Consider the following 24,809-nt stretch of genomic DNA (forward strand, 5'->3'; position numbering starts at 1 on the left):
ACCTCATGAAGTTTCTATGCAACAGATCAGTTTGCAAGGGGCTCTCAAGACTTTGATTATGTATTTGAGGTATTGAGCTGGTTGAAAATTGTAAACATCAGCAAATAAAAGCCGAATTATAAGTTTTTCAATTCGAGCTAGAAAAATTGGCAAACTGTTTGTAATGAGGCATATTGATGCTCTTACTTCTATTCTTCGGTTAAAGAATAAAATTGAACTTACTTGGGGGGGCTGAACAGAAAGAGGCCTTTGAAAATATCAAGGTTTACTTGTTTTCACTACATGTGCTCAAGGCGCCTAGGAGAGGGGTTCCTTTCTAGCTTTATGTGGCTGCTGAAGATAAGATCATTGGGGCTGTTTTGACTCAAGAGACCGAAGAGAAGGAGTACATCATTACATATTTAAGCCGACGACTTATTGATGCGGAGACAAAGTATATATTTATTGAGAAGTTATGTTTGCCTCTTTATTATGCTTGTACCAAATTGAGGCATTACCTACTATCTAGTGTTTGCATAGTAGTATGTCAAACCGATGTGATCAAACATATGTTACAAAAGCCGATTTTGAATGGTCGAATCGGTAAGTGGGCTTATGCTTTGGTTGAATATGATTTGGCTTGTGAATCTTTAAAATCTAGGAGAGGCCAAATTGTAGCGGATTTTATTGTTGAGCATCGGATTAATGACAAGCATAATCTAGAAGTCGGTTATATTACTTGCACACTATGGAAGTTGTACTTTGATGGATCGGTTTGTGATGATGGTCAAGGAATTAGTGCCGTTCTTATTTCTCCAAGTAGTGTTGTTTTTGAATTTTCAAACCGATTGGAAGAGGAATGCACAAATAACCAAGTCGAGTATGAAGCGCTTCTATTTGGCTTGGAATTTTTACAATCCATGGGCGTGAAGCATGTTGAAGCCTTTTGAGATTCTCTTCTGGAGGTGCAGCAAGTATCCAAGGTATGCTAATGCTATAAAAGTTCTCTAAATGCGTATCTTGATAAATGCCTTGATATTATTTCTTCCTTCGATGAATTTATTATTAAACATATTTCGAGGGAAGAGAATGGAAAGGCAAACACTCTGTCTCAGCAAGCATCTGGCTATAATGTTACGAAAAAATATTTCAACATTCGCAAGCCGATGCAAACGAAAGCCGAGTTTCTGGTTCTGGACGCACCAGTCCGACCGGTCAGTGAGACCGGTCTGACCGCCTGGACCGGTCTGACCGGTGATGCTGCTGTTGGTTCTGGTTCGGCCAAAAAGGATGATTCAGCTGTCTCGGCTGAAGCCCAGGATTGGAGGGTCCCTCTTATATCATATTTGAGAAATCCTGGTCGTGGTGCAGAGAGAAATATTCGGCGTTTGGCTTTCAAGTATGTTTTAATAGACGATGAGCTTTATCGTCGAACTGCCGAAGATTTTCTTCTCAAATGATTAGACTCGGATCAGGTCCAAGTTGCTATGGGTGAGGTTCATGAAGGTATTTGTGGTACTCATCAATCGGCTCCCAAGATGAAATAGTTACTTAGAAGAGCCGGTTTTTATTGGCCCACCATGATGTCCGATTGTTTCAAGTACTATAAAGGATGTGAAGAATGTCAGCGGTTTGGTGATTTGCAATTGGTGCCTGCTGTGTTGATACATCATATTATTAAACCATGGTCGTTCTGAGGTTGGTGGTTGGATTTCATTGGACAAATTAATCCTCCATCTTCAAAGGGACATCGCTTCGTGTTGGTTGCTACGGATTATTTCATTAAATGGACCGAAAAAGTTCCTTTGAAGAACATGACACATAAGGAGGTAATTGAGTTTATTACTGAGCATATTATTCATAGATTCGACATTCCACAAATTTCGACAACGGATCAAGGTTCTTTATTTATATCAAAAGAGCCGCGTGCCTTTACCGAATCTTACAAGATTAAGTTATTTAATTCATCTCCATACTATACTCAGGCCAATGGGCAGACCAAGTCTAGTAATAAGATTTTGATCAAACTTGTCAAGAATAAGATAGACAAAAATCCTAAGAGGTGGCATGGAGTGTTATCTGAAGCATTGTGGGCTCATCGTATATCTAGACATGGTGCTACTAAGGTTACTCCTTTTGAGCCTGTGTATGGTCAAGAGGCCGTTTTGCCCGTTGAGGTAAATCTGGACGCTTATAGACTAGCGAAACAAAATAACCTTTCCGCTATTGATTATCATGATTTGATGATGGATAATATTGATGAGGTGACCGACAAGCGTTTGAAGGCTTTGAAGGAAATTGAGAAAGACAAGTTTCGGGTGGCTAGAGCTTACAATAAGAAGGTAAAACTTAAATCTTTTCAGGTTGGAGATCTGGTTTGAAAGATAATTTTGCCTCTTAGGATGAAAAACAACAAGTTTGGCAAATGATCGCCAAATTAGGAGGGTCCATACAAGATTATCAAGGTCATCTCTGGTAATTCATATATGATGGAGACGAAGCAAGGTGAGGGTCTACCTAGATCTATCTATGGGAGATACTTGAAGAAGTTTTATCCTAACGTGTGGCAAAGTGCGTCAAGACGAAGATGGCCGGTATTAGATATCACCCTTAGTTTTATTTTTAGATTTGTATGCTCTGTGTAAAATATGTACATCAGGATAGTTCTTACTTTTTGGCTTGTGGAACTCACCAAAAAGTAGAGGGGCATATGTTGACAGCCAAATTTGGCAAGTCAGAGGCCGATCGTTCTGACCGGTCTGCCCAGTTTTAGTCCGAGTAGGAGTTGTTTTATTTGTGGAAACTTTGTGTAATCCGAGTTGGAGAAGGGGTATGACTTCCCCGGCCTATAAATATAAAGCCTAAGACCGATTGAGGCAATCCCAATCGATTCACACATTTATCCTTTACTTTTTGCCTCCAAACCCAAACTTTTCTAATCTCATATGCTGTTCTTCATTTGTCTCTACGGCGTTCGAGGATGTTCTGAGTGGCCTGCCGACCTCAGAGCAATCCTAGATCCACGAGCTCCGACGGGGTCCCTCCCGAGCTCGAGGTTTTAGGTTTTCGCGGCGTTCTCTATAGAACCGGTCTGACCGGTCGCCATAACCGGTCTGACCGATCTATGTGCAGGGAGCCCGTTGGTGAAGATCATGTCGATGATCCGCGCGTTCTAGCGCTTTCGAGTGTGTTGGCGCAAAATAGGGTCAACACTCCGCGTACCCGGCTACAGCGGCCGCGCCTTCCTTCGTGTGTGGCCTACTGCGGCGTCCCGCGTGTGCCTCCTACTTCGCCCACACCTGATTGAGCTTGAGGAAGCCGGTTCAGCTCCTAGGATTCGGACTCCATTTCAGTTAACTGTAAATTCGGGGAAAATCACTGTCGTATTTCGATTTTGATCTGTGCTTTGACTGCTCCACGCCTCCACCACGCCATCCCAACAGCGCCAAGTCGTTCACTCAGCATTTCCAGGGCCAGGGACTACGACGCCACTATCAAGTTCTACTGGGCGCTGATGCTTGCCGAGTCCAACGTCGTGCACCGCATCGGCGAGCGCGTCATCCGGGGCACATCTATGGAGAAGCACTCGAGGTTCTAGCATGGGAGCGAAGGTAGCCGTAGCCTGTCGTCAGGATGACGACGCCGGAGGAGACGAGGAAGATGATGGTCGATGGCGAAGGGGCAGGGTTTACAAAATCGGTGGGAACCGGTTATAGGTCAAACTGGTCCGGTCCGGTTCCGGTTTGGGCCGGTACCAAACCGGCCCAAATTCAAAATTTAAATTTGAATTCGAAAAAATGAAAAATTCTTAAAAAATTCCTAAAAATACTTCAAGGTGCGACGAATCTAATGGCGTCAAATTTTCTCAAAAATTCGTTCGTTTAACATACTTTTCGGACATTTAAAGTTAAACCAAAAAAGAAAAAGAAAAAAAATGAGACGGCCCATTAAGGCCCACTTGGTAAACCGGTCAAACCGGCCGGTATACCGTTTCAAACTGGTTACACATGCGATTTTGAATTTAGATTTGAATTCAAACTGGTCAAACCGGCCAGTAAACCGGTCAAACCGACCGGTATACCGGTCAAACCGATTACAAATGCAATTTTGAATTTGGATTTGAATTCAACGGTTTCTACCGATTTCCAATCAAACCGGTCCGGTCAAACCGCCGCCCTTCCGTAGCGGTTTGACCGGACCGGTCGGGATTATTAACCTTGGAAGGGGAATAGGTGAAGCGCCATGGGATCAGATGGGCCGCTCTAACTAGCTGTTGTGCGGTTTGGGCGAGGAGTTTGACGAGCCCGCTGTTGGATCGCAGGGGAACGGTGCAGGTGAAGCGACTGCAGAAAGCAGTCGATACACGCGACTGCAGGGGATCTGAATCCCGCCGCCCATCTTGCGCTCGCGTCGCTGCGCTCGTCTCGCCCGCGCTCGGCCACCACCGCGAGGCAGCTCGGAGGCCGCCCGCTACGCCTGGCCGCCGGCCCGCCCCCGTCGCGGCGCCGCACCCGGCCACCGCCGTGCTGCACCCGGTCGCCGCCACCCCGCGAGGGAGGAGGCCGGCCCCGCGTCGAACCCGGCCGCCGCCGCGCCGCATCCGGCCGCTGGCTGCGGCGCTTGGCCATCGGGCGCCTGCTGTGGGAGGCAGACTGGAGGCCAGCAGACCTGTCGCCGCCGTGACCAGGCTGTCCCTCCAGCCACCCAACTAACCCCCTTTGCTAGGGCTTCCCCAGTTGCCGCTCGCCGGAGCCGGTGATACCCTGCGCCGATCGGTTCAGCGTTTCCCCAATTAGAGTGGCGAGCGATCGGACCGCGAGATTCCCCAGCTCTCTTAAGCTCCGGCGCTTGATTAGTCCCTGATTTTTGGTTGCGGGTACTGGGTTCGTGCAAGGGCGCGCTCGTAGCCGCCTTCTGCGTGCCGAAGCTCAATCGCGATGTTCCCATGGGAAATGGAGGTTGATGGAGAATCGAGTGGAGCACCGGGGAAGATGGATGATCCGGTACTGTGTCCCTTTAGGATTTTACTTGTACTTAGCGAAGTCAAAATTGCTTTGCTGCTGCTGGATTTACGGTTTCATTGTTGTGCTATTAATTGGTGGTACTGCATTTGCCGGTCGAGTTGTTCAATGAAGAATGAACTAGTTCTATGCAGATAGTAATTCCCAGTAACTACTATGCTGTAGTTCTTAGATTTTTTATAGCGAGTTTTGTTAGTTTTCCAGTCGGATCATGCTAGGATGCTTCTACAGTCTTAGAGCAATTCATGATTGCTCACAGGGTATGGAATGTTGTCAGTTCACTGGCTACATTGGTATAGCATGAAGAAGCAATGAATCAAACTTCAGAGTTGTTTCTCAATTATGAATTATTTAAACAGTGCCACCTTTCTTATGGGGATTTGTGTTTTGGAGAGATGAAAAGCGAAACTAATAACGGATTTTTTGGTATACATGGAAATTTCCGTTTCTGCAATTCTTCCCAATTTTATGCTTTGTTAGTATGGTTTATGCCTCAGATGTTCCTGACCAAACTTGTGTCATGGGATGAAAGTGTGTAGTGTGATAATGTCTTAAGTAGATGTAGGTTGTTGAGTAGATTGTTCAAACATTAAAGGAATATCCTGTTTCTAACTTTGTAAGAATAACATAGCCCAGTAAGTGCAATAGTTAGTGCTTGCTTTTATAGGAGCTATCTATTATCTGTACCTTGATTCCATGTTTCCTCACATAATCATGTTTGGGCTCTAATATGAGCCATCAGACTGTTTTGCAGGAAAATTATGCATTCAAGAACGAAAGTTGTGGCATTTGTGGAGACATCGTCATCGATAGAGGAGTCTTGGATTGTTGCCAACACTGGTAGGGCTTCAGTTGTAGATTTATAGTTTCTAGGATTTGATTCATCACCTCTCATGCATATTCCATCAAGGTCACTTGGGAATTTCCTTGGAATATATATTATTGGGAAGATATTAATGAGGCAAGGAAATTTGTATATTAGATAGTTCCAATATCCAAGCTAAGCTTGTCAGTACAAACGTCAACTAAAAGCAATGAAATGGCGAGAGGGGAAAAGCAAAGACTCTACTCACCCACTACCGGACTCTTTGACAGGCTTTCTCGAACGGCATCCTTTTCTTTTCTCATTTGAATGATGGGGTTGTCGAACATCGATGAATTGTTCGCTTGAACGAACAAAGAGCTTCAAGAGGTAATCGAAGAACTATCGATGAAATATAGATGAACAAAGCCTATTTAGAAAAGTGAAAAAATGAATTCGTATGAGTGGCCTTCCTTCGGCTAAAGATTATATCCTCCTTATGGACGCCGAAGAAGAAGAACATTTGGTAATGGATTGGATACGTATTGCTTTTTGGCAGCATCTATGTATTCTCATGACTCTTTCTTTAATGCTGCCGGGCAGTAAGAGCTGCAAGGCGCGGAGCACAGTTCTTTATCACCATCCAGTTCATCTTCATTTGATCCTACATTGTCTGTGGTTTTAATCCACCTGACCACCACTCCAGTATTACTTGCTCATTTCAATTCCTTTTCTTGCCTGTTACATTTGAAGTCAAGTGCTTTGGTTCTAAATTGATGTCCCTATTATATGCTAGAGTTGCATCCTCTTATTTTGGATTAGTAGCCATTCATTCTGTTCTCTCAGCACTTAATCTATGTATCACAAGGGATCTTAGAAAAGAACTTGCAGCTCAGCATAACTACCGAATATAGTAATTATTTTTCAAAGATTGATATGAAGATTCCTTTAAACAGTAATGTGATGCATAGAAATCTGAATTTCCAAATACCAGGTTTTGCTATACATGCATTGACAACTGGGCTGCCATCACAAATCGCTGCCCCCTTTGCAAAAGTGAATTTCAACATATAACAAGCACTCCAGTAAGTATCGGGTATTCTTTTTTGTCAATCTTTCCCTGACTGGATTCTGATAATAAATGTGGAGGAAATTTGATGTAAAAAATTTATCTCAATTTCTCACCTTGGAAGATAGAATTTTACTGGAATGTAATATTTTTATATTGCTTTTTACTGGTGAAGGTATATGGTGCGATTGGAGCTGTTGATGAAGATGAATACTCTTTAACCAGGTATGGTGGCAACTCCTTGTGCTTCCAGTATGCACACATGTTAGTTTAACACTAGTATTGTTAATTGCTTATGTTATATATATTCTGTGGCCACCTGTTTCCTCCTAAGTCCTAAAGTAGACTATTTCTATCATATGCTTTAGTCTTTTATCTCAGAGTGTTTTATTTCCTCTTAAGTCTTTGAATCACTGTGCCAATGAAAGCATGGCCTTGGTTACTTCTCAAGCGATGCAACCAAAAAGTGATATTGAGTTACCTGACCATGTGAAGCAGGAAATGATTGGTATACCTGGAAGTTTGTATATTGCTGCATCATTTGCATGTGAATTCGTGCTATCATTTTTCCACGAATACCATGATTGTGCACTTCTTATTTTATGATTCACCCAATCTTATGTTAACCCCTTTCTAGTTTCTACCAATGCTCAAAGAAATAAAATTAAGGCCATTTCATGACTTCTATTTATGCTTCTCATTGTGCAGCTGTGATGATGATTGGTATGTGCAAGAGGAAAGCAGCACACTTTCCTTCCCATCGTACTATATTGATGCCGAAGTAACAACATTCAGATAGCACTCACAATCTTCTTTCAAACAAACATACTTCTCTCTCCCACAAAATTGATTGTGTAGCTTGCTCCGTTTATCTCATTCTCCAGGCAGTAGTTTGTTTGGATGATGGTGATTGCAAGATTCGGAGTGGACTTGTGGCAGCTGAAGATGATGCAACTTTAGATACATCAATTGCTTGTGACTCCTGTGATAAATGGTACTTAATTCTGTCTTCCTTTATGAAATTGCCAGTTGAGAGTTTGGGACTTGAGAACCATATTCTTTTTCTAATTTTGTCGACCCTTAACTTTAAACCAGGTATCATGCTATTTGTGTGGGGTTCAATCCAGAAGTGACTTCTGAAAATTCATGGCTGTGCCCAAGGTAATGTGATATATTCTCTCTCTTCAATCACCCTTTGATAGTAGTAACCATTATGTTGAATTTGCTCTACTGTTGTGATAATTGAATCATCAATTCCATTCTAGGTGCGTGTCTTCTGAAGTGAAACACACGGCAGATGTTATCTTGAAGCAAAACTTAAGTGAGGAATGTGTAATTGGTTCTGATAGGACAAGTACTGATGCATCATTTTCTGGGAGGGTCTCTGTATCTGTTGCTGATGAGGGAGAAACTGCCCTTGTTGTATCAATGGTGGGTGTACAGTATGAAACTAGGAGTGATCTATCAGAAGGTTCACTAGGCTTGAAGACAACACATGAAGCATTTGACTACAGTCCATATTCAAGCCATTCCAGAGATGCTTTTACACATAATACTGCAGCAGATTCTAGTAGCCTGAGGAACACAGATAGTTTCAGTAGATCCCAGAATAGATCTTCAGAAATGAATATTGTTCGCACTCTTTACTCTGAATCAACAGAAATGCCATTACAGTTTTCACCAATACGTGAGTCAGCAGTAACCATAAGCGCAGAGCAGAGTAACATGTCAAATGAACAGTTGGATGTACCAAAGCTTGTGTCTTGTCCAGTTAGAGGCAACAGTAAGGAGGCTACAAATACTGGAGATGATAATGCAGCGCAAAGAAGCAATGATGAAAGACCTCCTGTGGTCAAATCTCCACAACCTTCCTTGCCAGGTATGCTGTGACCATTTGCGTAGTCAGATATGTCATATTTATAGCTTGCTTTATTTAGACATGCCACGTCAATTACACTAAGTGCAACTGTGAGAAGTATTCATATATTGATCACTGTTTTTTACCATTAATTATTTTATAGGCTACTTAAGCAACTACGATATCTCATGTAGATATACCATGACTATTGTAATCCTGTTTTGTTAAGCTGCATTTTGTTCTAGGACCAAGTTTTTGCATCCAACATGGCGTATTCTCTTCTATCAAGTATCAATGCTGGTAGTAAGACTGTAAGATTGATTGACATGCATGTGATTGATACAGATGCAGTTCAGCAGATGAAAACTGCTCAGAACATGCAGTCGCCACTCAGGTAAAAATCCTCAGGAACTTAGAACTCACCTGTTTCATGTTAGTTTAACCATTTCATTAAGTAACTCCTTTATTTGGTTTTTTTAGGCATGATGGACATGAGAGCAACAGCATGAAAGAAGAGAAAGACTTGGAATCAGGAAGTGAAGTGAGCCACCCCGCGAAGAAAGCAAAATTGGAAGTGCATGAGCAGGATATGAATCTAACTGGAAACTCAGTTTTTTCTTCAACACACAGTCATACTACTAATTCTGCAAAAGATAATGTTGATGATATGTCAGAGTTTCTTGCACAACATAAATCTGTTCCTGATATAATGAGTATTGTTGAAGGTGAGACCTACATAAGGGATCCTGGTAGAGAGCTGGCGAAACCTGTAGGACGAAGAGCAGGAGATAAGTCTGGTCTTAGAGTGAAAAAGATCTTAAGAAAGGAAGAGGGAAAACAATCATCTGCTATGGTTCAAAAGCTACAGAAAGAGATCAGGGAAGTAGTTAGAGATACAGGCACTAATATAATCGAGAAGGATGGATCTTTTGATGAAAAACTGTTAACTGCGTTCCGTGCAGCTATTGGAAAGTCAGTGGATGGAACAGCAAAAAATACCAACCAATTAATTAGAACAAGGAGGTCATTGCTTCAGAAGGGCAATAAACGTGAGAACCTGACTAAAAAGTTGTATGGAACATCCACAGGAAGAAGAAGAAGTGATTGGCATCGTGATTGGGAAGTTGAATTTTGGAAATACCGTTGCTCCCCAGGAACGAATCCTGAAAAGATCGAGACGCTGCAATCAGTACTTCAGCTACTCAAGAGATCCTCTGAAATGGACAAGGAAAGTGCTCAGGGGAAAAGGGGAGAGAGTAACAATTCCATTTTGTCCAGGTTGTATTTAGCTGATGCATCAGTTGTTCCAAGGAAAGATGATATAAGACCTCTCTCTGCCCTTGAAGGATGTGCACCATTAGATAAAAGTAGCCAAATCAAAGCTAATAATAGCAAATCTCCTAACATATCTGCAGCAGAGATTGATGCAACTAAAATCAGTTCACCCAGCAGCACTGGAAAAATACCAAGTTCTTCAACTCTAAATAAGGAAGCATCAATCAGAAGAGAAAATAGAAACAGTCAGCCTTCCCTGGATAAGAAAAATCGTTCTTCTGGTGATATCAAGGAGGACAAGAGAAAATGGGCTCTTGAGATCCTGGCAAGAAAAAATGCCAGCTCTGTTACAAGCAAAGACCAAACTGGAGACAATGATGCTCTCAAGGGAAACTTCCCTCTACTAGTATGTGCCAGTTTTTCAAAAATGTTTTTAAAGAAGTACATTAACAGCTCCAGAAATACTCATTTACTTGGTTTTCTTAGGCACAACTTCCGGTGGATATGAGGCCAAAGCTTGCAGCTGGCCGCAATAACAAAGTTCCCATATCAGTTAGACAGGTAACCATATGTTAGGCATTGCTATAGATTTCAAGAATCTCATTTGCTCGACCAGCTGTTAAATAGTTTCTAATGCTTGTTAGCTGCCCTTGTCTGCACGACCATGGTGCAAAATTGTTGCTTTTCAAACAACAGAAAAAAATGGTTTAGCTAATTGGCCATTTGATGATATTTTTTTTCCTAAACTGATACCTGATTTGCCAAACATGACGCCGACTTTCTCACAACTACTTCACAACACCATCTTAAAACATAAACTGCAACAATCACAAACTGCCCTAGGCATAACTGTGCTTGCATTATCTTTTGAATCTAGTGGTCAAGTACTAATAAGACTTATGTTATATATCTCAGGCACAACTTCACCGCATCGCTGAGCACTATTTGCAGAAAGCAAATTTGGATGTCATCCGCAGATGTGCAGATACTGAATTGGCCATTGCTGATGCTGTCAATGTTGAGAAGGATATTTATGGAAGGTCAAGTAGCAAATCCATATATGTGAGTCTTTGCTCTCAGGCTAGTCGTCAGCCTGCCAAGGAAAAATCTGATAAGGACACTTCAACTCTAACCAAAAAGACTGAATTAGGCAGTGATCTGATATTACAGAAAGTTACATCTGAGAATACCAATATTAGCAGCAGTGATATGGAAGATGCTGTACATAGAGTAGTTGTCTCTGATCAAGAAAGTGAACTGGGCAATGATATTGCATCAGAGCAAACTGTGCCCGAGCACACTATTAGCTTCAGCAGCGCAGAAGAAGCACTAAGAAAAGCGGGCCTCTTTGATTCCCCTCCTAACAGCCCTGAGAGAGAGATCACATCCGTTGAAGGTAATTCTAATTCCCTGAGTATCTAATTATCCAAAGTTTTCTCAAAGGAAATATTAACTGTGAAAGATACTCTGTCGGTTAATGCAGGAGAATGCAGACTAGAGGAACAGAGCAAAAACTTGCAGTCACTGAAAGATGACATATCATCACTGCCTAATGATTTTGATGCTGCAATCTGCGAAAACCTCAATACTGTGTCGTGTCAGCAACCGCAACCTAATTCTGGGGAGCAACAGAAGTTGGCAGCTCGGGGAGATGCTGAGAAGGACGTGACAGCAAACAAAACCAATGCAATGAACTTGGCTGAAACTGATGGGTGCAGTGAGCAATGTGAAAAATCAAGTGGACCAGGTAGTGGAATTTCAGTTGATCGCAACATGCCTGATAAAGTTGCTGGGAATGTGGAGACCTCGAGAGATGTGGAAAAAGCAGCTAGCAGTTTGCCTAATCAACCTCAAGAGGATGGCTTGCCAATAGATGGTGAAGTGATCAGAAATCCAAAGAATTTAGAACCCACTAAAGAGAAATCTTCCAGTGTCAAACCATCACTAAACAGCAAACATCCAAAAGGAGACAAACCAACCCATATAGCTGAAGGTGGAGATGATCCAAAGAAGCAAGCACCTGATCCAGCCAGTAATAACACACCAGATGGCTCAAGTTCTACATATAAGAAGGTAACCCACTTATTCGATGGACGGCATTTCTCTAATAGCTCTCACCATTGCCACTTCTTCATACATGTTTTTCTTTCAATGTATGTAGGTTGAAATGTTCGTGAAAGAGCACATCAGGCCACTCTGCAAGAGTGGTGTGATCACCGTTGATCAGTATAGGTGGTCTGTCGCGAAAACAACAGACAAGGTAATGAACTTCCACCGCGACGCAAAGAACGCGAGCTTTTTGATCAAGGAGGGTGACAAGGTGAAAAAGCTTGCGCTGCAGTACGTTGAGGCTGCTCAGCAGAAGATTAAATCAGACTCTGCCTGATTTTGTAAATGCAACTACGAAGTAAAACCGCAATTCATCCATACATGAAGTCCATGCGGCAAATTGGCAGCTCCTCTCGGAGTACCAATCCTTCTGAGGGTCTGCTTGGAGACTAGTGCAAATGCACAGAAGTACTAAACTTTAGCATTAGCACCTCCAAACAGGAGTGCTAAAGTTTAGAAAACTTCAGATATATGGATATGGGCAAAACATTAGATGGGGCGAAGGAGCTAATAGGTGCTAATAGGTTCCCATTAGCATGTGATTAGCACATGGCTCCAAACAGGATAGTGCTAAAGTTTAGCTGGCTAAATTTTATCCACCTAAACTTTAGCACTTGAAATTAGCTCCCGAAACGCATGGGGGGCATTCATGGCTATGTCTATGTGTCATCCTTCCTGTTACTTCTGTACATCTGAGACCCGAAAAACAGTTCAGAACTGCATTTTGCCACGCACAAAGTGTTTCGGGTTCAGAACTGCATTCAAAAAATTTTACTCGCATCTGATCACTCAGGCTGAGCATCCGTTTGGCGCGAAACCGATCCTCTCAAGTTCCACATCGAACACAACCCCAAACCCTTGTTGCTGCACGTTGCCGAGCACGTTGAGGCCGTCGTCCGCCGCCTGGAGCCCCAGGCAGAAGTACGTCCGGCGATCGCTTCCCTCCACGGGGACGAGGTAGTTCGCCGGAGGCAGCGCCATGTCCATGCCGCCGGCGAAGTGCAGCACGATGCTGGGCACGCGGACCGTCGCGTGGCCTCTCCCTCGGAGGTCGTAGCACGCGTCGAACACCGAGAAGTTGGTGTCCAGCTTCCGCATCCCGCCCGCCGCCGCGCGCGAGTTGAAGGCGTCGCGCACCGCCGCGTACGCGTCCCGGGCGAACCGCGAAATGGCCGTGCCGGAGTTGACCACGATGCCGCCGCGCCCGGTCGCCGGGTCCAGCGCGAGGCTGGCCTTGGAGAATCCGGTGACAGGCTCGCCGCCGACGCTGAAGCCGACCATGTCCACGTAGTAGAGGCTCGGCCGCCGCCGGTTCGTCCGCAGCGGGGTGAACGCCGTGGACGGAAGCTCCGGCGTGCGGCTGAACACGAGGTAGGAGGAGCTATCCTTCGCGCGGGACATGCGGTCGCCGAGGCAGTAGGAGAAGACGCGCCCGTAGGCCGCCGCCACCTGCGTCGGGAAGGACAGATTGCCCCGGCCGACGCCGAGCAGCCCGGCCGCCGACTCGAACAGCCCCCTGTTGTCGTGGCCGCACCCGAGCGTGACGTTGTGGACGTGCGTGTCGCTGGGGAAGACGAGCCTGTCGGTGGCGAGGTCGCCGCTGGAGGCGGAGCCGTCGCCGTACATGACCATATACACGCAGCCCCCGGTGCGGGCGTCGCAGCCGGGGTACCGGAGGACGTCGCGGCGGCACCGATGCGAGGCGCAGGGGATCCGCCGGTACGCGCTGGAGCTCCGCGGGTCGTAGAGCGGGGTCATCTGGCGGTAGCAGTGGCGGCAGGGCGCGCACTGGAGCCAGATGAGGTCGCTGCCGGTGTCGATGACGACGAGCGCTCGCGTGGACGGGTCGCCGACGCCGATGACCGCGAAGTACTCGCCGCTGTCGAAAGGGAGGCCCGAGAGAACGGGGGAGCGGAGCCGGTCGTCGTCGTCGGCGGCGGCGGTCGGGTGGAGGGACGCCAGCTGCACGGTGTAGTGGCCGGCGTCGGCTCCGTGGCGGAGGCGGAGGAGGCCACCCGGCGGGGCGCCGGGCGCGGGCGGGAAGACCGCGTCGCGGTGGACGACGGGGACTTGGAGGCTGGAGCGTTCTTGGTGGTTGGGTGGCGCTGGCGCTGAAGGAGACGAGGAGGAGGGGGAGCAGTAGGCTGCGCAACGCCATGAGGGCACGCCGGCGGGAGGTGTATGCTGAATTGCTGATGGAGAGGCATGCGTGAGAAAGATGTTTCGTTGGGAGTTCTCTCCTCGTGAAGCGTCCGTTTAAAAAATCAGTTTGTCAATTACACTAGGCGTGTAAGTTTTCAGCCATGAATGCTACTGGCTCGTTGCTTTAATTCGAAACACCCCTTTCAGACTTGAGTTGCTTTAATAACCATCTGTTTCTCCGCTGCTGGGCTGCGTGTATCTCAAGCCTCAACTCCCGGCGGCATTTCCAGATCCCAATTGATGATCCAAACAATCGCACACCCTTGTGGGCCTCTTGGGCCATGTCCAAGTGTCGAAACACCACCTTTCCCATGAATCACAGACACAGACGGGTTACAAATACCACATTTCCATGTATCACACAACAGAGGCAACAAGCAACTCACACATGGTAATACTTGAACCAGAATTTTGTAGACGCGGGGCCTTGGATGTATAGCATTGCGTATATAAGCAAATGAGTTTATGACATACCAATCTCATGCCCAGTTACACAAGCATATGATAGACCTGGCGCACAAAAGGGCAGGATAACAGCAAATTATTAGCTCACCATTTCTCGTTCCACCGAGATCAATGTAGTTCTACGGCATCAAGGCTTCAAGAGTATTTGGGAATAATAACAAAACTTTGCATCACGCGATTCATGTCAGACTAAAACTGACCACCGACACAGTATTCGTCGGCAAATGTGGACTAATGTGGTTGTTCATGCTAGAGGTAAGGCTTCAGACATGGTAGCCCGTAAGAGTGAATCCTCTCCCGACGATCTCACCAAGGCAGGACCAAGCATACAACTCGATGCCAAACAACGCCGCGACGCCAGCATCCTCAACCTTCAGGTTGTTTCTGTTTTTCCACAATAGCTTCGCGCTATCAAGCTCCTTCCAGAATGCCTCGTAACGACCAGGAAGGCTGCAAGAAACACATATCCACAGGTAAACTACATTGAAATTTTGAAGACAGCAAAGTATATGCAATGCATATTTCTAAAAATTGTCAGCTGAAAAAAAATGTCCAACTGAACTGGAGACTGCCCGAGAGTTCAGTCTAGGTGGCGTTCATGGACCACTGACACTGAGATGTCAAGCATTCTTGATCCAATAATTGAAACTTGACATTACAGGTTTACCACGTGCAAGATTTTTAATTTAATTTCAGAACTATACAACAACCTGACATAGCAGATCAAACATATGGCTGATATCAAATACCTCATCACAGGGCACCTAGTACCTCTTGGGGACTAGAACTTTAGGAGATAACAACAAAATTTTTCAAGAATTCCCTATCGATCACAAAGGTTTAATGGAAAAGAAATTTGAGCAGCAACAATTTCCTATACAGACAAGGTACCATAAACATTTCTGTTAATAAACAAGCACAAACAAACTTCTGTACAAAAACTAAGCAGATATAATTCAACATCCAAGGCAGCAGACATAATTGAAAAATATAAATGTGGTAGAAGATACATGATTCATCTGAACAAAGATATCTCAAGCCTTAAGATTATCCTTATGATTAGTTTGATAGCATTCTGCAAACTGTGACCTGAAGAAAACTACAATTTGCAATAGTTAAAAGGTAAATAGGTGCTAGACCAGCCCATCAAAAGGACTTATGTGTAATTTTCTATGGTCTATATGTGTTCAGGCAACCCAACCTTTGTGCATACCGCAACAAGAGGCAATCATAATTTTAGCAAAGTGCTTGCACCTCCTGAGCTTCAGCTGTATTATCTCCTACAAATCTTACCTCACTGAGATCAACCTAGAAGACTTCAAGGTTAACAAGGAAAAATTTAGGCTCTTCCTTTACTTCAAAAAAAAAAAAAATAGGCTCTTCCCAACAAAGAAGCAATGAATGTAACCACGGGCTCTTTGGATCAATCCATATCCCCCTCCATTCAATCCCCTCTGAGCATACACAAATCCCATATGAACCGTTCTCACATCCCCATCAGTTCACTGAACCTAGTGTGCAATAAAAGTCACCAATGTGCTTCCCATGGGTATACAAGCCCAAAAAAATCGATGCAGGGAGACCAACATAAGCGCCACAGGAACCATCAAAGGCATATCCACCTAAAGTTCCAAGTTGTTCTAATTACGTAAGTTGGGCAAATTACATGGATTTGGCAGTAAGATCAACTACAACTAGCCACAGGGACATCTAAAGGCACATCCACCTACAGTTCCAAGTTGTTTTAATTACTCGTTAAAATTGGGCAAACTCACAGCATGATCGACTACCACTTGCCATGACGCAACTACACAAACATCACGAAACAATCTAGCATTACAGACACCAATCGACGCCTAGGACTCGGGCGTATAGCCTATAGGGCAGGTAACAAGCACTGACCTTGCGAGGCGGGTGTAGAAGAGCTGCCTGGAGAGCTCCTGGCACTTCTGGATGGTGGGCGGGTCGACGACGTGGTGCTTGTTCTTCTCCATGAGCGGCTTGTGGTACGCGCAGCCGTGCTTGGCCACGAACCTCGTCGCCTCGCACGCCTTGGACTGCAGCTGCGCCAGCTTCGACCCTAGCGCCGCCATGGGGATCTGCTCACGGTTCAAAACGGGGCAATGCGGGTGGTGAGAAGAAATCGAAAGGAAGAAAGGAGAGGAAATCCACCGGTTCGAGAGCGCAGATTCAAGGCTGTTACCTTTTGGTTGAGGCCGACGAGTTGGAGGAAGGGGGCGGACGGAGAGATCCGAGGAGAGGGCACGACTTGGGGGAGAGAGGCGGCTATTGGGGGAGGAGAGGAGGGGCAGGCCTGGTCCTGGTGTTGCAGCGGCGCTCTTGTCTTGGAAGGGAGGTTAGGGCTGCTTTGTCCAAGAGAACTCCATTATGCATACGATTTTCGATGGTAAAATCTAAGCTCCATGGAATATCACTATTTCCAAACAACATAGCACAAATGTGTCACTAACATGTGGTCCCAGGACCACCTGTTATCTCACATTCTGCCACTTCTATGTTCGCTTGGCTGTGGCTAATACTAATTTGTTATGAGAGAACAGTACTGCTGACTGGCTGGTGCTGATTTAGTATGAGAGAATAATACTGCTATCTGGTTGGCTGACAAGCCAAGCGAACACAGCGATTATACTTTTTTTTTCCGAAACGAACTGCAATAGTACTGTACTAGCTCCATAGGGCTTGCAGCATTTCAAAAACAAATCGCAGTGCTACCGAAGAAAATCTTCCTCTATGGGGCTTGCAGCATTTAACTTGGAAGGAGGCATTTAGAGTACTATTGTACAAGTCAGCAGTCATATGCAATTACATTAACTCGACAGTTCCTGCTGCATCTAAAGCCCAACCGAACCCTAAATCCCAATGGTGAGGGAAGAGTAGCACTCATATTGCAATTTGCAAAGAAGATAAACCCATTCTGCCATTCACAAACAAGACACGGCGTACTCCCGCATTACAGTGGAAAGAAAAAATACAGATTCACAGCTGGTCTGTCCACTACTGTTGAACTGATTTTAAGTACATGAGTTCCATGCTTATCAAACAACCTGGGCATGCATCCTTCCAGGTACAACAACAAATTCGCAAATCCAAGCACCGAGGCTGTCCTTATTTCAGATGACGAGTAGGTCAAATGCGAAGAAATATAGCACGGGAGCAACAACAAGAACAGACAATTGCTTCACTTGGTCCACCAGTGAAGGAAATCCTTGCGCCTGTTGATCTTCTTTTGGAGCTGGAGGACACCGTACAGTAGTGCCTCGGCGGTTGGTGGGCATCCAGGGACGTAGATGTCAACGGGAACAATACGGTCGCATCCGCGGACAACAGAGTAGGAATAGTGGTAGTATCCACCACCATTAGCACAGCTGCCCATCGAGATAACCCATCGAGGTTCAGGCATTTGGTCATAAACCCTGCAAATAATAAATGAAGTGAACGAGGAGTATTAGGAAACTATGAGTTGATAATGTATAAATTTTAAAGTTATCCCCAAACTATAACAGTCAATAAGAAATTGCTTGCGTAATCTTCTTAAGCCTGCACACATCTCAGAAAAAAAAAAAACAGGGGATGAGGAATGGCAATATTAGAAGTAACTAAAGCTGAAGCGAATTGTCGGGACCCTACAACTGGGGTACCCACTCCTACTGTGCCAAGACTCGCGTAGTTATCCGTAACTACGCCCTAAGGAGCTGAGCAGCCGGACTCCTGGGTTCCGACTCCATCTCACCGGACCAACGGTCCCGGACCCGCTTCCCGTTCGGGGACGGGTCTGGTGTCACCACGTGTCCCAGAGGTGGAAATGCTCAACACCTGTGGCCGCGGACCCGGATCCCCGCAGGTGGGTCCGGGACCTCCACGTGCCATCCGGACTCCCGCAGGTGGGTCCGGGACCTCCACGTGCCATCCGGACTCCCGCAGGTGGGTCCGGGACCTCCACGTGCCATCCGGACCCCCCGTGAGCTCTCGGCTCAGCTAGCTACTCGGGGGGGGGGGGGTCCGGAGCCGCCACGTGTCGCGCAGACGCGGGCGCGGGCGCAAGCCTTCCGCTGGAAGCTCCCTCACCCACCCGCATTAAGTGCGAGTGGTTGAGGCAGGCTCTGCTGCCGCTGGGCACGGGGCAGCTTTTGTCAGTCCACACTGTGGATCGCCAGTTACCGAGGCGGCTCGTCAGTTACCAAGGCAAGCACTAAAGACGCAGCGCCGCGCCCATGGGCGACGAGTCATGATGACCAGCTACTGACTGGAGCAACAGTGTACGCTGCTACAGTGGACTGAGTCAGTAGTTCGGCGCTTCATCATGACCTCGACGCGCGGCTGCAGAGGCTGGACTCTACTCTGACAGGACAGCTCAAGACCATCCCTGGTCAGAAGCTACGCACGGAGGCCGACGACAAGATCTCCGGATCTGAGGCATTGAAGGCCAAAATGTAGTTTATAATACATCGCCGAGTCCACATGTCGGGGCCCCGCTCAGTGTACGTGCTCCCCTTGGACATATAAAAGGGAGAGCACGCCCGCTAGACCGTAGAGGGAGACGGATCCAGACAGGCTGAAACTCTCGCACCTTCTCACTCTCGTGGGAAGGCAATACAACACACAGTGGACGTAGGGTATTACGCTCCGGCGGCCCGAACCACTCTAAATCCCGTTGTGTTCATCGAGTTCTTGAGGAAGATTGATCTAAGACTAGCTAACCCCCGAGTACACACCCTCTGGGCTAGGGCGGGTGCCTTCCGCCACCCGGCTGTGGTTTGCAGCACCACGACACGAATCAATCCAGGTTTGGTTTTAAAGGACACACCAAACGACTCCCTCCTTTGATGTTCCTATATATATTCGATCTCCAGCAGTCAGAAAGAGAACGCACGCTTGTTTTCCTATCATGCTTGTTTGATACTTCATCCGTTCCAAATTTTAGGTTGGTTTGGCTTTTCAAGATATATAGTATTTGTTATGCACCTAGATACACTATGTCTAGATACATAGGAAAAGCTACATAGAAAAGCCAAAACGACTTATAATCTGGAACAGAGGATGTTACTGACTATTTAAGTTTGTTTTAAAAATTGGCCAGTATATAATCACATCCAGCGATGAGTCTAACAGTTAGTATTTAGATGCAGTCCTAAAAACAAATGCGTGGATCAGTGATCAAGAATTAAAAAGCTTGACTTATGAATACAGCAGAGGGACTGCATCCAAAAGTGATGCTGGAATTGATAGAGAACTCTTATGCTTCAACATCTACAATCACTAATTAGTAATAACAAACAACATTAGTACATTATTACGATCAAGTCTATGTGGCTGTTTTCAACAAAATTACTACCTCATATTCAACAACAGTATCAACATGGTGTTCATGGGGCACACTGAAAACTCACCCTCCCAATGATCTAAGCACAACCTGGTTCCTAAAGATGGCGTGGCCAGCCAATAATAATCCAAACTTATTCTACGGATCCTATTTCTTCGGTGCAAAGATGGAAACCTAATACTTTATACTCCCCTACCTAGATCCTTTGTGAGATCTACCCATCTCCGAATTGAAATCTTAAATCGTGCTGAACAAACCGAGATGAGGAATGGGTTACTGACTTGCGGAGGGCTGGCGCCATCTTGTTGGTGAGTGTTCCGGCGACGATCATGCAATCAGACTGGCGCGGCGAGGGGCGGAAGATGACGCCGAACCGGTCGAAGTCGTAGCGGGCCGCGCCGGCGTGCATCATCTCCACGGCGCAGCAGGCGAGCCCGAAGGTCATGGGCCAGATCGAGCCCTTGCGCGCCCAGTTCATCAGGCTGTCCACCTTGGAGACCACGAACTCGGCCGTCTTCGACATCGCCGGCGGGGGGGCGCCCCCGTACGGCGCCGGGGACGTCTTCGAGGCGCCCGCCTCGGCGGCGGCGGAGTACGCCCGCGGGGTGGAGAGGAGCGCGAGCCGCGCCGTGCGCGGGAGCAGCGCCATGGTCGGTCGCTAGGGTTTCCTCACCTCGTGGAGGAGGAGGGGGAAGCGTAGGCGGATTTGGGGGACGGCTTCTCGAAGCACTTGGCACACGGAGGTGGCACACGGGGGTGGCTCGTGGAGTCGTGGTTGTCTCGCGGCCGTGTGGTGGACTTGGGTGCGTGCTTGGGGACTGTGACTGGGCCAAGTTTCTGTGGCGTCTTCTAATACAGCGGCCCAGGCTCAGGTACTGAGCACTTTCTTAGGCCCGTCCATCGTGATGATCACTAATGGGCCTAAAGTGTCCTAGATAAGAGAAAGCCCAATTTGTATATAAGATGCACATAAATACTACAATGAGGAATGGAAGTGGATTGTGCACTAACCGACGAGTAGTTTACTTTTCGTTGGGTTTGGGGGTCCAACTAAAAATGAATTATGCATGGTTCGTGGACAAGCCCACCGTGTCCCTGTACGCTAGCAGCTACTCCCTCGTCAAAAAAAAGTTATCCTAGAAATCTTAGAACGAATTAACAAGGACATAAAATGATCATGTTGCCCCTATTTATTACCTATATTTTGCACTAACTCATTCTTACATGCACATGCACTTTCTAAATAATTATTTTTTGGACAAATTTTGAATTTAGAATGACTTTTTTTAAAAAATGGAGGGAGTATGTAGCTACTAGAATGTGATATGGGATGATGTGTCCGCGTGGTCACTATTGTGCCAGGTCAACAAAAAAAAACAACCTAAATTGATGTTACCTGAAAGTTAAAATCAGAGTGGAAGCATGGCCTACTTTTTGAAAAGGCTTGTGGTTGGTTTACAAAGGAAAGTAAAACAAATGATGGCGACAAAATGGGTTGTTTGTTTGTTAAAAAAATTAAGGTAGAGAAGATGAGTCAGTATATGGGGTCCTCAATTCCTCATTTGTATAAAGAAAATAAAGTTTGATGATTGTAATGTGCCATTGAACTCTCGATAAATTCTCTTGTATTAGTAATAAGGAAAGTCATCTCGATAACATATATTCTGTGGTACCAACCTTTTAGGTGTTACCGTGTTACCAAATATGGTAGCATATACTCTAAATCGGTGAATGTGATATTATAATAAACTCTTTTCAAAAATATAATAATAAAAATATTGATTGATAGAGGCGTACATGTAAAAAATTAAGCTTGATAAAAATTTATGGAAGGAGAAATAAAAAAAAGAGAAATCAACATCTAAATAGTTGCGGGTGGAACTGTTCATGTCTGATCCACAACCCGCAACTATTTTAAGTGCTGATTTATTTGTTTGTTTCTTCCCCCACACGATTTTTTTTTTGAAAGAAGATCACACGAACCTTTTTGAAGCTCAAAATTTTCATGCACATAGATAATTACGCCATCTATCAATCCATATTCTTGTTACAATTTCACATGCATTGGTTTAGATGCTACCATATTTAGTAATATAGTAACACCTAATCCGCTTGTAATAGCAGATATTCTCAGGAATCTGAAGGAAAATTTGACACTTGGAAGCGTGTGCAACCTCATGTGTGTGTGCAGCAAATTGACCACTAGCGCGCAGCCCGCCGCTGGTCCTGGCCGTCAGTCAACATCGGTGCATGTGTGAACCACAGTCACATGTGAGTGCGTACATCGGTCGGTTCGGTACATGTATCCGACGAGGTGGGAGGCCGTGGCTCCAGTTCAATTGCATTCCTGCGGATCAAGGACACGCCAGAGCATATCCCACGAATATGTACCTGAAAATTTGGTGAGCGCTCGGATCTGCGGCCGACCTGCCGGCGAATCTCTCTTTCATTTTCACGCTCACGGGTGCTCCATGATGCGTGACAGGTACCTGATGCCTTCGGTGGCGCGCAACAAGCAGCTCGGCAATCGGGCGCCGGGTCTTGTAAGATTATTAGTATTCCCAAGTGTCAGTGCGATTCGAAACAACACGAATTTTAAGTGGTGTGTAGAACATGGTATCCGTCGAAAATGTATGCCAGACTTGTGCGACGCCACGCTTGATTCACCAACAAATTTGAATAGATTTCGCATCTCTAATTATGCTGCAATTTGTAGTGCCGCAAATTTCGCTTGTCGTCGTGGAATTCCATCCATTAATTTTATCTTTGTTGGTAGGAAAGATACAGTGAGCCGCCGCCAATTCAGCGGTGACAGGCTCGATCAGGGATACGCCACGCACAAAAATTATAGTCAATAAGTACTCCAGCTAGACACTACTAGTAATTAATCGGCCGTGCCTCGCAGTTGTTCGATCGAGCTCGCGATCGCCACGAACGAACCCGAACCGGCAATCTCTTCCGGCCGGTCTGGAATGGTCGAGTCAGTTCTTGACGCCGAGCGGCATGATGGGCATGCCGCCGTCCTGCGCGGCGGCGGGTATGCTGGACTCGAGCTTGCAGTCGAGCGGCAGCAGCGCGGCGGCGGCGGCGTCCTCGACGAGCGCCCTCCTGACGAGCGCCAGCAGCGTGGCCTCCATCTCGGCGCCGTCGGCCCAGGGGTGCACCTCGGCCTGCACACGCGCGGGGTCCTCGCAGATGAGGTCCCACACGGGGTACCCGCGGCGCGGCATCACGAAGTCCTCCCGCGCCAGCCGCAGCGCCGGGCAGTAGTCGCCGCGGCCGTCGCCCAGGTAGATGACGCGCGGCTTCCTGCCCCCGGCGGCGGCCTCGCGGAGGATGCGGTCCAGCACCTGGCCCTTGCACATGTTGGGCGGGCAGGTGCCGACGCCGCACCCGTGCGGCGCCCCGCGGAGGAAGTCGTGGTAGGGCTCGATGCGGAGGCGGCCGCCGGCGTCGACGCGGCTCGGGTTGGTGTTGACCTCGGTGAAGCAGCCGCGGAGGCCGTGGTGCTCCAGCACGGTCTCGATGAAGAAGGCGTTGGCGTCGCTGAGGACGCGCAGGTCGCACCCGAGCGCGGCGGCAGCGCGGATGGCGGCCGGCACGCGCGGGTCGATGGGCGCCGCGAGCAGCGCCGCGGCGAAGTCGCCCAGGGTCCTCCCGCGCGCGTGGAGCTCCCCCATCATGGTGTCCATGAGGGTGTTCCACGGCATGGTGGGGAGCAGGCGTTCGAACTCCTCCGTGAGGCCCAGGCTGTCCACCACCCAGTTGTCGCTGTCGACGTCGATGATGGTCTTGTCGAAATCGAACACCACCACGATGCCATTACCGGCGGCCATTGCGAGAGGTTTAGGCTCGCTGGTTTTCTCGGGGCGAGGCGAGGGGCGGCTGGCTGGCTGGCTCGGTGGCTACGACGCTTGCTTGCTGTTTGCGATGGATGATCGATGGCTGGGGGAGCCGCGGCGGAGGCGGCCTTATATACCGGGCCGCCGGGGCCGGGGCCGGGGCCGGGGCGGGAAGATGCCAAGGGAATATTACGAAGATGCCTAAGAATAGCGGTGCAGTGCGGTTCGGTGGATCGGCCACGCGCGTCGAGGTTGGCCGGGTGCCGAATACATTCGGTTCGGCCGGCGAACCCATGCGCGCCTCCCCCTCCCGAAACCACGCGGCCAGCTTCTGGTCTGGCTCGCGTGGTGCGCGTCGTAGTGCCGTGGTAGGATCGGAGATGGTGGGTGCCGCGGGGAAGAAGGGGAGGAAGGTGCGCGTCGGCGGCGGCGGCCTCTAGAGAGTAGAGACTGGAGGGCGGCGCGCGCGTGGAGAAGGATCCGGAGATGCTCGGCTCCTGCCGCTTGGCGATGGGAATATCCGCCTCCCCGCTCCGTCTCGGGAGCCGCGGCGGCGTCGCTCTCGCCGTATCTGCCGCGGCGCCGGTTCGTGGTCCGCACACACCGCAAGATTTCCCAGCAGTAAATAAAAGGAAAAAAAATGCAGAGATTTTACGCGCCGGTCGATTTTAATTAAACAAAATCTGGTCTCGTGCTGCTGCCAGCCAAGTGAAAATTCGAAGCCTTTTTGCCTAGCTAATGTTTTTTACTAGATCTGCGGCGGGCGTTGGGAGCATTTTGTGGCCCGTTTGGTTTGTAGCGTGCTTGTGAATAGTGATATTTTGTCTGCTAATTACAGTGTCAAAC

At 47.2% G+C, this 24,809-nt stretch overlaps 5 protein-coding genes across 13 annotated transcripts; 1 reads left to right on the forward strand and 4 right to left on the reverse strand.

Moving 5' to 3' along the window:
* Positions 1–4,362: 4,362 nt before the first annotated feature.
* LOC120676087 (uncharacterized protein At4g10930-like) lies at positions 4,363–12,893 on the forward strand. Of its 9 annotated transcripts, none has more exons than XM_039957304.1 (15): positions 4,364–4,982; positions 5,743–5,840; positions 6,096–6,192; positions 6,797–6,887; positions 7,047–7,096; positions 7,580–7,652; positions 7,756–7,865; positions 7,967–8,032; positions 8,137–8,750; positions 9,075–9,123; positions 9,210–10,410; positions 10,491–10,565; positions 10,920–11,400; positions 11,488–12,077; positions 12,166–12,865. In XM_039957304.1, the coding sequence occupies exons 3-15, from the start codon at positions 6,155–6,157 to the stop codon at positions 12,388–12,390; spliced, it is 3,663 nt and encodes a 1,220-aa protein (XP_039813238.1). In that variant the 5' UTR covers positions 4,364–4,982; positions 5,743–5,840; positions 6,096–6,154; the 3' UTR covers positions 12,391–12,865. The 9 variants fall into 9 exon arrangements, with proteins under 9 accessions (XP_039813235.1, XP_039813236.1, XP_039813238.1 ...); XM_039957307.1 differs by having other exon boundaries at positions 5,755–5,840; XM_039957301.1 differs by lacking the exon at positions 6,096–6,192 and having other exon boundaries at positions 4,363–4,982; positions 12,166–12,893.
* A 9-nt stretch (positions 12,894–12,902) lies between these two features.
* Positions 12,903–14,798, reverse strand: LOC120674945 (aspartyl protease family protein 2-like). Its single transcript, XM_039956042.1, has 2 exons — positions 14,790–14,798; positions 12,903–14,297 (listed from the first exon to the last, which is right to left on the reverse strand). Exons 1-2 carry the CDS (start codon positions 14,796–14,798, stop codon positions 12,903–12,905), a joined length of 1,404 nt encoding a protein of 467 aa, XP_039811976.1.
* Positions 14,743–17,149, reverse strand: LOC120676064. The gene is made up of 3 exons (XM_039957284.1): positions 16,984–17,149; positions 16,683–16,879; positions 14,743–15,230 (listed from the first exon to the last, which is right to left on the reverse strand). Exons 2-3 carry the CDS (start codon positions 16,871–16,873, stop codon positions 15,044–15,046), a joined length of 378 nt encoding a protein of 125 aa, XP_039813218.1. The 5' UTR covers positions 16,874–16,879; positions 16,984–17,149; the 3' UTR covers positions 14,743–15,043.
* Positions 17,150–17,700: 551 nt separating this feature from the next.
* On the reverse strand, positions 17,701–20,898 carry LOC120673580 (NADH-quinone oxidoreductase subunit B 1-like). Its single transcript, XM_039954487.1, has 2 exons — positions 20,403–20,898; positions 17,701–18,214 (listed from the first exon to the last, which is right to left on the reverse strand). The coding sequence occupies exons 1-2, from the start codon at positions 20,768–20,770 to the stop codon at positions 17,980–17,982; spliced, it is 603 nt and encodes a 200-aa protein (XP_039810421.1). The 5' UTR covers positions 20,771–20,898; the 3' UTR covers positions 17,701–17,979.
* A 1,948-nt stretch (positions 20,899–22,846) lies between these two features.
* Positions 22,847–24,084, reverse strand: LOC120676003 (inorganic pyrophosphatase 1-like). The gene has a single exon (XM_039957211.1). It carries the CDS (start codon positions 23,955–23,957, stop codon positions 23,103–23,105), a length of 855 nt encoding a protein of 284 aa, XP_039813145.1. The 5' UTR covers positions 23,958–24,084; the 3' UTR covers positions 22,847–23,102.
* Positions 24,085–24,809: the final 725 nt, after the last annotated feature.

This window comes from Panicum virgatum, chromosome 5N (genome assembly GCF_016808335.1).
Source record: "Panicum virgatum strain AP13 chromosome 5N, P.virgatum_v5, whole genome shotgun sequence".
Lineage (NCBI taxonomy): Eukaryota > Viridiplantae > Streptophyta > Magnoliopsida > Poales > Poaceae > Panicum > Panicum virgatum.

Coding starts and splice junctions, on each gene's coding strand:
- LOC120676087 (XM_039957301.1), top strand. CDS start 4,917: ATGTTCCCATGGGAAATGGAGGTTGATGGAGAATCGAGTGGAGCACCG. Junction 4,983..5,742: donor CGGGGAAGATGGATGATCCG/GTACTGTGTCCC, acceptor ATGAGCCATCAG/ACTGTTTTGCAGGAAAATTA. Junction 7,653..7,755: donor CGTACTATATTGATGCCGAA/GTAACAACATTC, acceptor CTCATTCTCCAG/GCAGTAGTTTGTTTGGATGA.
- LOC120676064 (XM_039957284.1), bottom strand. CDS start 16,873: ATGGCGGCGCTAGGGTCGAAGCTGGCGCAGCTGCAGTCCAAGGCGTGC. Junction 15,231..16,682: donor TTCTACACCCGCCTCGCAAG/GTCAGTGCTTGT, acceptor TGTTTCTTGCAG/CCTTCCTGGTCGTTACGAGG.
- LOC120673580 (XM_039954487.1), bottom strand. CDS start 20,770: ATGGCGCTGCTCCCGCGCACGGCGCGGCTCGCGCTCCTCTCCACCCCG. Junction 18,215..20,402: donor ATGGCGCCAGCCCTCCGCAA/GTCAGTAACCCA, acceptor TATTATTTGCAG/GGTTTATGACCAAATGCCTG.
- LOC120676003 (XM_039957211.1), bottom strand. CDS start 23,957: ATGGCCGCCGGTAATGGCATCGTGGTGGTGTTCGATTTCGACAAGACC.